The sequence below is a fragment of the Xenopus tropicalis genome, chromosome 10, assembly GCF_000004195.4.
Source record: "Xenopus tropicalis strain Nigerian chromosome 10, UCB_Xtro_10.0, whole genome shotgun sequence".
NCBI classification, from domain to species: domain Eukaryota; kingdom Metazoa; phylum Chordata; class Amphibia; order Anura; family Pipidae; genus Xenopus; species Xenopus tropicalis.
Window position 1 is genome coordinate 50,593,529 of NC_030686.2, and position 12,495 is coordinate 50,606,023.

A 12,495-nucleotide genomic window follows, 5' to 3' on the forward strand; every position below is an offset into this window, starting at 1 on the left:
TACTTACCCAGGTACAGAGCTCTGATTCTCTGTACTTCCTGCTCCTGGGCTGCTCTCTTTCCCATGGTCAGACAGGAACCTCCCCCTGGGTAAGTGAATCCAATCTCCCCCCCAGTACTTACCCAGGTACAGAGCTCTGATTCTCTGTACTTCCTGCTCCTGGGCTGCTCTCTTCCCATGGTCAGGCAGGAACCCCCCCTGGGTAAGTGAATCCAATCTCCCCCCCAGTACTTACCCAGGTACAGAGCTCTGATTCTCTGTACTTCCTGCTCCTGGGCTGCTCTCTTTCCCATGGTCAGACAGGAACCTCCCCCTGGGTAAGTGAATCCAATCTCCCCCCAGTACTTACCCAGGTACAGAGCTCTGATTCTCTGTACTTCCTGCTCCTGGGCTGCTCTCTTTCCCATGGTCAGACATGGCATATAGGGGGCAGTGCTAAGAATGTGAGTGAGGGGGATGTAGTACAGGTAAGTCCCGCCCCCAGAGAGTGACATCATTCGTACCTGAGTCCACCTGCGGCGACTGCGTCCAGGTTCGGCGTATGAGACTCCAGTTCCGGCAGGTTTGCGCCCAGATCACCCCACCCGATGTCGTCGGCTAAAATGACGATGAAGTTTGGCTTTTTGGTGTCATCATTTTTGGATCCAAAACCATCAGGAACCCAGAATGGGAGGAAACAGTAGAAAAGAAGCACAGCCAATAGCGACTTCAGAAATATTCCCAGCAGCGCCATCTGTCCGGCTGGCAGTGCCGCCCTGGCAAACAGAATGGAGAGAAATGTAACTGGGTCCAAAATATCCAGACTACATTTAGGGGGGCTGTTTTGCTGTGGGGGGGGCACAAAGTGCCGGTTGCCATTTATTGTAGTGTGTAAGGCAGGGAGAGTAGGCGGGATTAAGGGGAAGTGGGTGGGACAAAAAGAGTGGGTGGGATAAAAGGAAAGTAGGTGGGACAGAAAGAGAGTGGGTGGGACAAAAGGAAAGTAGGTGGGACAGAAAGAGTGGGTGGGACAAAAGGAAAGTAGGTGGGACAGAAAGAGTGGGTGGGACAAAAGGAAAGTAGGTGGGACAGAAAGAGTGGGTGGGACAAAAGGAAAGTAGGTGGGACAGAAAGAGTGGGTGGGACAAAAGGAAAGTAGGTGGGACAGAAAGAGTGGGTGGGACCAAAGGAAAGTGGGTGGGACAATGAGTGCCTAGGGGAGGGTCACTAAATCTCAGTTTTCTCTGCGCTGAGGTTCTGGTCCTGAAAAAATCTTTTGCACAAGCAAATCTGCCAATGAGGGGGCTCCTTACCGATCATGGGAGCCAATAAGCACAGGATCAGTTTGTTGCCCCCTGGTGCTTGGGTCACTAACAGTTCCTGCCTTGCCCACTAGGGCGCCAACACAAGCTCATTATTTGAGCAGTTACCCTCTGAGCCCTGATTGGCCTCTGACTATGAGCCTCGCGCTAACTGCCCCATAAACCCAGTTCCCAGGAATCAGGGCTCTGTCCCTGGGTAGGTACTGAGGGCAGGTAACTTACCTTTGGGAGGGGGGGTATAGAAGTTTATTCAAAGGGCATACCCCTGCAGTGCCCCCCAAATACCAGTAATGGTAGATCTCACACAAAAGCAACCAATATCCTTTGTTTAGAGCCCCCAGGGGTAAATACTGGTAGCCCAAATCTCTCGGTAGCCAGTGGGCAATTGGCAGCACCCAGGATTAATAGCCCCTCCCTCACAGATACAATAACTCAAAGCCCAATGGTTATTCAGCACCACGGACAGGGCTCCTATGTTTGTCTCCAGGCCGTCCCCCCCGGGCAGGGAAATGGTACGTTCCACTATAAGGGGTATAATAACCAGTAAGTGGGGGCGGCCATTGGGCCCCAAACCCATCTCCTCCATGAATACGTCATGTCAGTGCTGCACAGGCTGGCAAAGGATTCTGGGAAGTACTGTACAGCCGGGGGGCAGATCTGATATTGCCCGACATGGGGGGCCCCAATGCTTTCAGCTATTGCCTTGTCTCTCATATTGCCCCAGCCAGCAAGGCAGATAGGGGCCCGACACAGAGGGTCACCGTGACCCGTGGGGCAGTATCAGTCAGTGTTATCAGGGGAGGGGGTAAGGGGCAGATAAATCTGTAACCTTGAATCTGCGCCAACAGCACCGCCGGCACTGGGAGTCCTTGGGGGGGGCGGGGGGATCCACAATTTAACCCATTTCCTACCACTCATCAGTTATACCCCGGCCACGGCAGGAGGGGCACAGTACAAATGAAATTACTGTTCATAAACTGGTATCTCATCGTCAGGGTCACTGAACCCAGCAACCAAAACATACATTAACTCCCACCTGGTTGCTAGGGAATTCCTTCCTAGGATCAGTCACTAATCAAATTCTTCCGCTACAAAAACTCCCAGTCCCAGCCTACTGGGCAAATCAGCTGGTAGCACCCAATGTCTATAAGGTGGAGACAGTAGGGCAAGATGGGGACAGTAGGGCAAGATGGGGACAGTAGGGCAAGATGGAGACAGTAGGGCAAGATGGGGACAGTAGGACAAGATGGGGACAGTAGGGCAAGATGGGGACAGTAGGACAAGATGGAGACAGTAGGGCAAGATGGGGACAGTAGGGCAAGATGGGGACAGTAGGGCAAGATGGGGACAGTAGGGCAAGATGGGGACAGTAGAGCAAGATGGGGACAGTAGGGCAACATGGGGACAGTAGGGCAAGATGGGGACAGTAGGGCAAGATGGAGACAGTAGGGCAAGATGGGGACAGTAGGGCAAGATGGGGCGTAGGGCAAGATGGGGACAGTAGGCAGATGGGGACAGTAGGACAAGATGGGGACAGTAGGACAAGATGGGGACAGTAGGACAAGATGGAGACAGTAGGGCAAGATGGGGGACAGTAGGGCAAGATGGATGGGGACAGTAGGGCAAGATGGAGACAGTAGGGCAAGATGGAGACAGTAGGGAAAGATGGGGACAGTAGGACAAGATGGAGACAGTAGGGCAAGATGGAGACAGTAGGACAAGATGGAGACAGTTAGGGCAAGATGGAGACAGTAGGCAAGATGGGGACAGTAGGAACAGATGGAGAACAGTAGGGCAAGATGGAGACAGTAGGACAAGATGGGAGACAGTAGGGCAAGATGGAGACAGTAGGGCAAGATGGGGACAGTAGGGCAAGATGGGGACAGTAGGGCAAGATGGGGACAGTAGGACAAGATGGGGACAGTAGGAAGATGGAGACAGTAGGGCAAGATGGGGACAGTAGGGCCAAGATGGATGGGGACAGTAGGGCAAGATGGAGACAGTAGGCAAGATGGGGACAGTAAGCAAGATGGGGACAGTAGGGCAAGATGGGGACAGTAGGACAAGATGGGGACAGTAGGACAGATGGAGACAGTAGGGCAAGATGGAGACAGTAGGGAAAGATGGGGACAGTAGGACAAGATGGGGACAGTAGGACAAGATGGAGACAGTAGGGCAAGATGGGGACAGTAGGGCAAGATGGGGACAGTAGGGCAAGATGGGGACAGTAGGGCAAGATGGAGACAGTAGGGCAAGATGGGGACAGTAGGGCAAGATGGAGACAGTAGGGCAAGATGGGGACAGTAGGGCAAGATGGGGACAGTAGGGCAAGATGGGGACAGTAGGGCAAGATGGGGACAGTAGGACAAGATGGGGACAGTAGGACAAGATGGAGACAGTAGGGCAAGATGGGGACAGTAGGGCAGATGGATGGGGACAGTAGGGCAAGATGGAGACAGTAGGGCAAGATGGAGGACAGTAGGGAGATGGGACAGTAGGACAAGATGGAGACAGTAGGGCAAGATGGAGACAAGTAGGACAAGATGAGACAGTAGGCGCAAGATGGAGACAGTAGGGCAAGATGGGGACAGTAGGACAAGATGGAGACAGTAGGGCAAGATGGAGACAGTAGGACAAGATGGAGACAGTAGGGCAAGATGGAGACAGTAGGGCAAGATGGGGACAGTAGGGCAAGATGGGGACAGTAGGACAAGATGGAGACAGTAGGACAAGATGGGGACAGTAGGGCAAGATGGGGACAGTAGGGCAAGATGGGGACAGTAGGACAAGATGGAGACAGTAGGACAAGATGGGGAGAGTAGGGCAAGATGGGGACAGTAGGACAAGATGGAGACAGTAGGACAAGATGGGGACAGTAGGACAAGATGGGGACAGTAGGGCAAGATGGGGACAGTAGGGCAAGATGGGGACAGTAGGACAAGATGGAGACAGTAGGACAAGATGGGGACAGTAGGGCAAGATGGGGACAGTAGGGCAAGATGGGGACAGTAGGGCAAGATGGATGGGGACAGTAGGGCAAGATGGGGACAGTAAGATGAGGCTGAAAATGACTTGTGTCCAAGTTAAATCTTCCAAATCTTGTCCTAATGGGTTGATAGAGGAGACGCCCCCACCCCCAAACCAGTCGGCCCCGGCAGATGGATGGTCCCAACTGGCCGACCCAGGACACTCTGATCCGCTCACAGTGAGGGGAAATGGCACACGAATCCTGCCCCCCCCCCAGTAGGGAAGGTCGGCCCGATGGAGCCGCAATCCCAGGGCAGACACAACAGAATCTGGATCTGAGGGAACACAACGACCCGCTCTGCACTGGGTGTCGGCGCTGCTGGATTTTCCACAGATTCCTGGACCATGAATAACTGGGCCGGCGCTACAGAAATAAAGGAGATTCCCCCCAGAACTGCAGATGTTGCAGAACTACAACTCCCAGAATCCTTTTGGAAATGCAAGCAATTCATCTCTGTTCGTCAGGATTTTTGTTTACAGCAGTACTGACGTGCTTTATGGCAGAGACACTAGATATACACTCAGGATCAGAACAAGGCACTCGGCGGGGTCATAGGTTTTTTGAGAAATGGGGGATATATGGGACTGGCTAGAGATATAGGAGACAGCTGGGGATATATGGGACTGGCTAGAGATATAGGAGACAGCTGGGGATTATATGCGGACTGGCTAGAGATATAGGAGACAGCTGGGGATATATGGGGACTGGGCTAGAGTATATAGGTAAGACAGCTGGGGATATATGGGACTGGCTAGAGATATAGGGAGACAGCTGGGGATATATGGGAGCTGGCTAGAGATATAGGAGACAGCTTGGGGATATATGGGACTGGCTAGAGATATAGGAGACAGCTGGGGATATATTGGGAACTGGCTAGAGATATAAGGAGACAGCTGGGGATATATGGGAACTTGCTAGAGATATAGGAGAAAAGCTGGTGATATATGGGACTGGCTAGAGATATAGGAGACAGCTGGGGGATATGGGACTGGCTAGAGATATAGGAGACAGCTGGGGATATGGGACTGGCTAGAGATATAGGAGACAGCTGGGGATATGGGACTGGCTAGAGATATAGGAGACAGCTGGGGATATATGGGACTGGCTAGAGATATAGGAGACAGCTGGGGGGGGAATTTAATTATGGGACTGGCTAGAGATATAGAAGACAGCTGGGGATATATGGGACTGGCTAGAGATATAGGAGACAGCTGGGGATATATGGGACTGGCTAGAGATATAGAAGACAGCTGGGGATATATGGGACTGGCTAGAGAAATAGGAGACAGCTGGGGATATATGAGACAGCTGAGGATATATGGGACTGGCTAGAGATATAGAAGACAGCTGGGGATATATGGGACTGGCTAGAGATATAGGAGACAGCTGGGATAATGGACTGGCTAGAGATATAGAAGACAGCTGGGGATATATGGGACTGGCTAGAGATATAGGAGACAGCTGGGGATATATGGGACTGGCTAGAGATATAGGAGACAGCTGGGGATATATGGGACTGGCTAGAGATATAGGAGACAGCTGGATATATGGGACTGGCTAGAGATATAGGAGACAGCTGGGGATATATGGGACTGGCTAGAGATATAGGAGACAGCTGGGGATATATGGGACTGGCTAGAGATATAGGAGACAGCTGGGGATATATGGGACTTGTGCTAGAGATATAGAAGACAGCTGGGGATATATGGGACTGGCTAGAGATATAGGAGACAGCTGGGATATATGGGACTGGCTAGAGATATAGGAGACAGCTGGGGATATATGGGACTGGCTAGAGATATAGGAGACAGCTGGGGATATATGGGACTGGCTAGAGATATAGAAGACAGCTGGGGATATATGGGACTGGCTAGAGATATAGGAGACAGCTGGGGATATATGGGACTGGCTAAGATATAGGAGACAGCTGATATATGGGACTGGCTAGAGATATAGGAGACAGCTGGGATATATGGGACTGGCTAGAGATATAGGAGACAGCTGGGGATATATGGGACTGGCTAGAGATATAGTGGGATGGACTGGCTAGAGATATAGGAGAATCTGGGGGACTGGCTAGAGATATAGGAGACAGCTGGGGATATATGGGACTGGCTAGAGATATAGAAGACAGCTGGGGATATATGGGACTGGCTAGAGATATAGGAGACAGCTGGGGATATATGGGACTGGCTAGAGATATAGGAGACAGCTGGGGATATATGGGACTGGCTAGAGATATAGAAGACAGCTGGGGATATATGGGACTGGGCTAGAGATATAGGAGACAGCTGGGGATATATGGGACTGGCTAGAGATATAGGAGACAGCTGGGGATATATGGACTGGCTAGAGATATAGAAGACAGCTGGGATATATGGGACTGGCTAGAGATATAGGAGACAGCTGGGATAATGGGACTGGCTAGAGATATAGGAGACAGCTGGGGATATATGGGACTGGCTAGAGATATAGGAGACAGCTGGGGATATATGGGACTGGCTAGAGATATAGGAGACAGCTGGGGATATATGGGACTGGCTAGAGATATAGGAGACAGCTGGGGATATATGGGACTGGCTAGAGATATAGGAGACAGCTGGGGATATATGGGACTGGCTAGAGATATAGGAGACAGCTGGGGATATATGGGACTGGCTAGAGATATAGGAGACAGCTGGGGATATATGGGACTGGCTAGAGATATAGGAGACAGCTGGGGATATATGGGACTGGCTAGAGATATAGAAGACAGCTGGGGATATATGGGACTGGCTAGAGATATAGGAGACAGCTGGGGATATATGGGACTGGCTAGAGATATAGGAGACAGCTGGGATATATGGGACTGGCTAGAGATATAGGAGACAGCTGGGGATATATGGGACTGGCTAGAGATATAGGAGACAGCTGGGGATATATGGGGATGGCTAGAGATATAGGAGACAGCTGGGGATATATGGACTGGCTAGAGATATAGGAGACAGCTGGGATATATGGGACTGGCTAGAGATATAGAAGAACAGCTGGGGATATATGGGACTGGCTAGAGATATAGGAGACAGCTGGGGATATATGGGACTGGCTAGAGATATAGGAGACAGCTGGGGATATATGGACTGGCTAGTAGATATAGAGAAGACAGCTGGGGATATATGGGACTGGCTAGAGATATAGGAGACAGCTGGGGATATATGGGACTGGCTAGAGATATAGGAGACAAGCTGGGGATATATGGGACTGGCTAGAGATATAGAGACAGCTGGGGATATATGGGACTGGCTAGAGATATAGGAGACAGCTGGGGATATATGGGACTGGCTAGAGATATAGAAGAAGCGGGAATTGGGACTGGCTAGAGATATAGAGACAGCTGGGATATAGGACTGGCTAGAGATATAGGAGACAGCTGGGATATATGGGACTGGCTAGAGAATAGGAGACAGCGGGGATATATGGGACTGGCTAGAGATATAGGAGACAGCTGGGATATATGGGACTGGCTAGAGATATAGGAGACAGCTGGGGATATATGGGACTGGCTAGAGATATAGGAGACAGCTGGCTAGAGATAAGGATATATGGGACTGGTTAGAGATATAGAAACAGCTGGGGATATATGGGACTGGCTAGAGATATAGGAGACAGCTGGATATATGGGACTGGCTAGAGATATAGGAGACAGCTGGGGATATATGGGACTGGCTAGAGATATAGGAGACAGCTGGGGATATATGGGACTGGCTAGAGATATAGGAGACAGCTGGGGATATATGGGACTGGCTAGAGATATAGGAGACAGCTGGGGATATATGGGACTGGCTAGAGATATAGGAGACAGCTGGGGATACGGGAGATGTAACAAAAAGCTCCTAACAAACCCACAACCACAGGGGGTCCCAGTTCCTAGTGCCCCCAGCTATGGTGCCTCCCCCCACCCCCTGGGACCCCCCCAGCCCTAGCTGATTGGCTCATTCTGCCCCGTGAGAAGCTCATACCCCCCTCCTACGTCACTGTGCCCTACTGAGCCCCGCTATGTACTACTCTGTGCCAGTGAGTAACGGGGGGCACGGGGGTAGCGCCCATCCCAGTTGGCACTGACAGAGAAGCACAGAGCTATGAGGGTAAGTGCCCTGGGCACCAGGTTATCAGGAAACCCAATATGGATGCCGGAGCCTCACTAACAGTCACGGGGGAGGGCACTTGCCTCAGGGGCCGACACTCATTACTCTGTGCCCCCCCCGCCGGGCCAGTAATGGTTTCTGCACGGCTGCCCACGCTAATGTACAACTAATTGCCCCTTACCCTTTATGGCCTTAGCTGACCAGCCGCTGCCACTCAACCATGTACAATGGGTACCCGTGTTTGGCCGGATGCCATCTGTGCCAGGGAGCCTGCACAGCACGTGCCCAGAAACACGGGCACCCAGAATAAGCCTATGGCACAGGCATTCCCATGCCCAGCGCAACCCCCTGTGCTAAGGTCACCCCACGCTAACGCTAATAGGATTCCTTAGCTCCACCCAGGCCACCAACTATACCCAGCGCAGGCACTACCCGGGCCCTGGCACACAGTGCGGGTTAAACGGTCAGACACCGAGACTGTTCCGCTGCGAGGCGCCAGGGAGAAAAGGAACCAGGAAATTCTGACCTCACAGAAATATCCAGCAAATTAGTCAACAGAAACTCTGCCCGAAATGGCACGGCACCGGCAGGGGGGCACAGTCTGTGCATGCGAGGGTGGTACAGGGGGGGGAAAAGGGGAAATGCCCATAGTCTCTGGCACATGGGCAAGCACTGAGATTGCCCCTGAAGCTTTGCCAGTAACTTGGCACCAAGTATTGGCATATGGAAACCAGGGGGCACAGCCGTGCCAAGTAAAACTCTGGATTGCCCGGTGTCAGCAGTTCAGCCACATTTGTGCCAGGCTGACGGCTAACAGGAAATGATTGGCACAATATGCAGCACACTCAGGGAATGAGATGGGCACCACGGGCAAGGCGGGGGGAGAGACATGCTATAAACAGGTGGGCGCCCAGTACAATATACTACCATCATGCACTGAGGGTGCCTGTGCCCCCCCATACTGTGCCAGACTCAGACATGGCAAGGGCACCAGTGTGATGCCACTAGTACAAGTAAACTCACACAGGAAAGGGTTTAACCCCAACTGTCAGTTTGGCTACAGCTCTCTGCCCCCTTGTACCCCCAAGCATGGCCCCTGTGTGCCCACCTGCACCTATGCCAGGAATTGCCATCTACAGACTAGAATTGCATAGCTGGCACCTTGAGAGACCCCAGAGAGCCAATGGTGCCAGACTATCCCGGGGCAGAGAGAGACCCCAGAGAGCCAATGGTGCCAGACTATCCCGGGGCAGAGAGAGACCCCACAGAGCCAATGGTGCCAGACTATCCCGGGGCAGAGAGAGACCCCAGAGAGCCAATGGTGCCAGACTATCCCGGGGCAGAGAGAGACCCCAGAGAGCCAATGGTGCCAGACTATCCCGGGGCAGAGAGAGACCCCAGAGAGCCAATGGTGCCAGACTATCCCGGGGCAGAGAGAGACCCCAAGAGAGCCAATGGTGCCAAGACTATCCCGGGGCAGAGAGAGACCCCACAGAGCAATGGTGCAGACTATCCCGGGGCAGAGAGAGACCCAGAGAGCCAATGGTGCCAGACTATCCGGGGCAGAGAGAGACCCCAGAGAGCCAATGGTGCCAGACTATCCCGGGGCAAGAGAGACCCCAGAGAGCCAATGGTGCCAGACTATCCCGGGCAGAGAGAGACCCCACAGAGCCAATGGTGCCAGACTATCCCGGGCAGAGAGAGACCCCACAGAGCCAATGGTGCCAGACTATCCCGGGGCAGAGAGAGACCCCACAGAGCCAATGGTGCCAGACTATCCCGGGGCAGAGAGAGACCCCACAGAGCCAATGGTGCCAGACTATCCCGGGGCAGACGGGGGCACAGAGGGGCAGGGGTGCCAGGCTACAGACACAGTAGGGGGAGAGGGTGACAGTGGGTGCTGGGCTACAGACACAGTAGGGGGAGAGGGTGACAGTGGGTGCCGGGCTACAGACACAGTAGGGAGAGGGTGACAGTGGGTGCCAGGCTACAGACACAGTAGGGAGAGGGTGACAGTGGGTGCCAGGCTACAGACACAGTAGGGAGAGGGTGACAGTGGGTGCCAGGCTACAGACACAGTAGGGAGAGGGTGACAGTGGGTGCCGGGCTACAGACACAGTAGGGGGAGAGGGTGACAGTGGGTGCCAGGCTACAGACACAGTAGGGGGAGAGGGCGACAGTGGGTGCCGGGCTACAGACACAGTAAGGGAGAGGGTGACAGTGGGTGCCGGGCTACAGACACAGTAGGGAGAGGGTGACAGTGGGTGCCGGGCTACAGACACAGTAGGGGAGAGGGTGACAGTGGGTGCCGGGCTACAGACACAGTAGGGGGAGAGGGTGACAGTGGGTGCCGGGCTACAGACACAGTAGGGGGAGAGGGTGACAGTGGGTGCCGGGCTACAGACACAGTAGGGGGAGAGGGTGACAGTGGGTGCCGGGCTACAGACACAGTAGGGGGAGAGGGTGACAGTGGGTGCCGGGCTACAGACACAGTAGGGGAGAGGGTGACAGTGGGTGCCGGGCTACAGACACAGTAGGGGGAGAGGGTGACAGTGGGTGCCGGGCTACAGACACAGTAGGGGGAGAGGGTGACAGTGGGTGCCGGGCTACAGACACAGTAGGGGGAGAGGGTGACAGTGGGTGCCGGGCTACAGACACAGTAGGGGGAGAGGGTGACAGTGGGTGCCGGGCTACAGACACAGTAGGGGGAGAGGGTGACAGTGGGTGCCGGGCTACAGACACAGTAGGGGGAGAGGGTGACAGTGGGTGCCGGCTACAGACACAGTAGGGGGAGAGGGTGACAGTGGGTGCCGGGCTACAGACACAGTAGGGGGAGAGGGTGACAGTGGTGACACAGTAGGGGGAGAGGGTGACAGTGGGTGCCGGGCTACAGACACAGTAGGGGGAGAGGGTGACAGTGGGTGCCGGGCTACAGACACAGTAGGGGAGAGGGTGACAGTGGGGTGCCGGGCTACAGACACAGTAGGCGGGAGAGGACAGGGGGGCCGGGCTACAGACACAGTAGGGGAGAGGTGACAGTGGTGCCGGGCTACAGACACAGTAGGGGGAGAGGGTGACAGTGGGGTGCCGCGGGCTACAGACACCAGTAGGGGAGAGGGTGACAGTGGGTGCCGGGCTACAGACACGTAGGGGGAGAGGGGTGACAGTGGGTGCCGGGCTACAGACACAGTAGGGGGAGAGGGTGACAGTGGTGCCGGGCTACAGACACAGTAGGGGGAGAGAGGGTGGACAGTGGAGGGTGCGGGGCTACAGACACAGTAGGGGGAGAGGGTGACAGTGGGTGCCGGGCTACAGACACAGTAGGGAGAGGGTGACAGTGGGTGCCGGGCTACAGACACAGTAGGGAGAGGGTGACAGTGGGTGCCGGGCTACAGACACAGTAGGGAGAGGGTGACAGTGGGTGCCGGTACAAGCGGAAGGGGTAAGTGCAGAGGAAGGCGCTGCCTGTTATCTCCCTCCTCCTCCTCCTTCCGACTGGCGGGAACCTGTTCTACCCGGACTGTGCCAGAGTCTCCTGCGCGCCCCCGATCCGCGCCCGCGCATTAACCCCCGCCGCGCTTCCCGGGCATTGAAAGGGTTAATAGGCTCCGCAACTCTGAGCCCCCCCTACCCCCTGCCCCGTACCCCGACCCCGACCCCCAGTCGGACAGTAATGCGCATCCCCTCAGCGGGGCCAGCAGCACAAGGGTTACTGAGCCGGGAGCATATACAGGGCCGGGCCAGCCAATCAGGAGACAGAGAAAAGAGGAACATATTGTAGATCCGGCCAATCAGGAGACAGAGCAAAGAGATACATTGTAGCAGGTTCCAAATTGCTTTTCCATCTCTGTATCCACCTGTTATTATTATTATTATTATTTATTTATAAAGCGCCAACATACCCCGCAGCGCTGTACAATAAGTGGGTCACATACATTGGGCATACAGAGTAACATATAAAGCAATCAGTAACCGATACAGGAGGGGAAGGGAGCCCTGCCCAAAAGAGCTTACACTCTACAAGGAGTAACATATAAAGCAA

General features: G+C 54.1%; 1 protein-coding gene across 1 annotated transcript in view; it reads right to left on the reverse strand.

Moving 5' to 3' along the window:
- Positions 1–12,495, reverse strand: part of arsg (arylsulfatase G) — a 50,001-nt gene that overhangs the window by 13,234 nt on the left and 24,272 nt on the right. Inside the window, exon 2 of the mRNA XM_031894404.1 lies at positions 504–755. Coding sequence (XP_031750264.1) covers positions 504–733 — 230 coding nt within the window. The 5' untranslated portion in view covers positions 734–755. The remainder of the gene's footprint in view (positions 1–503; positions 756–12,495) is intronic.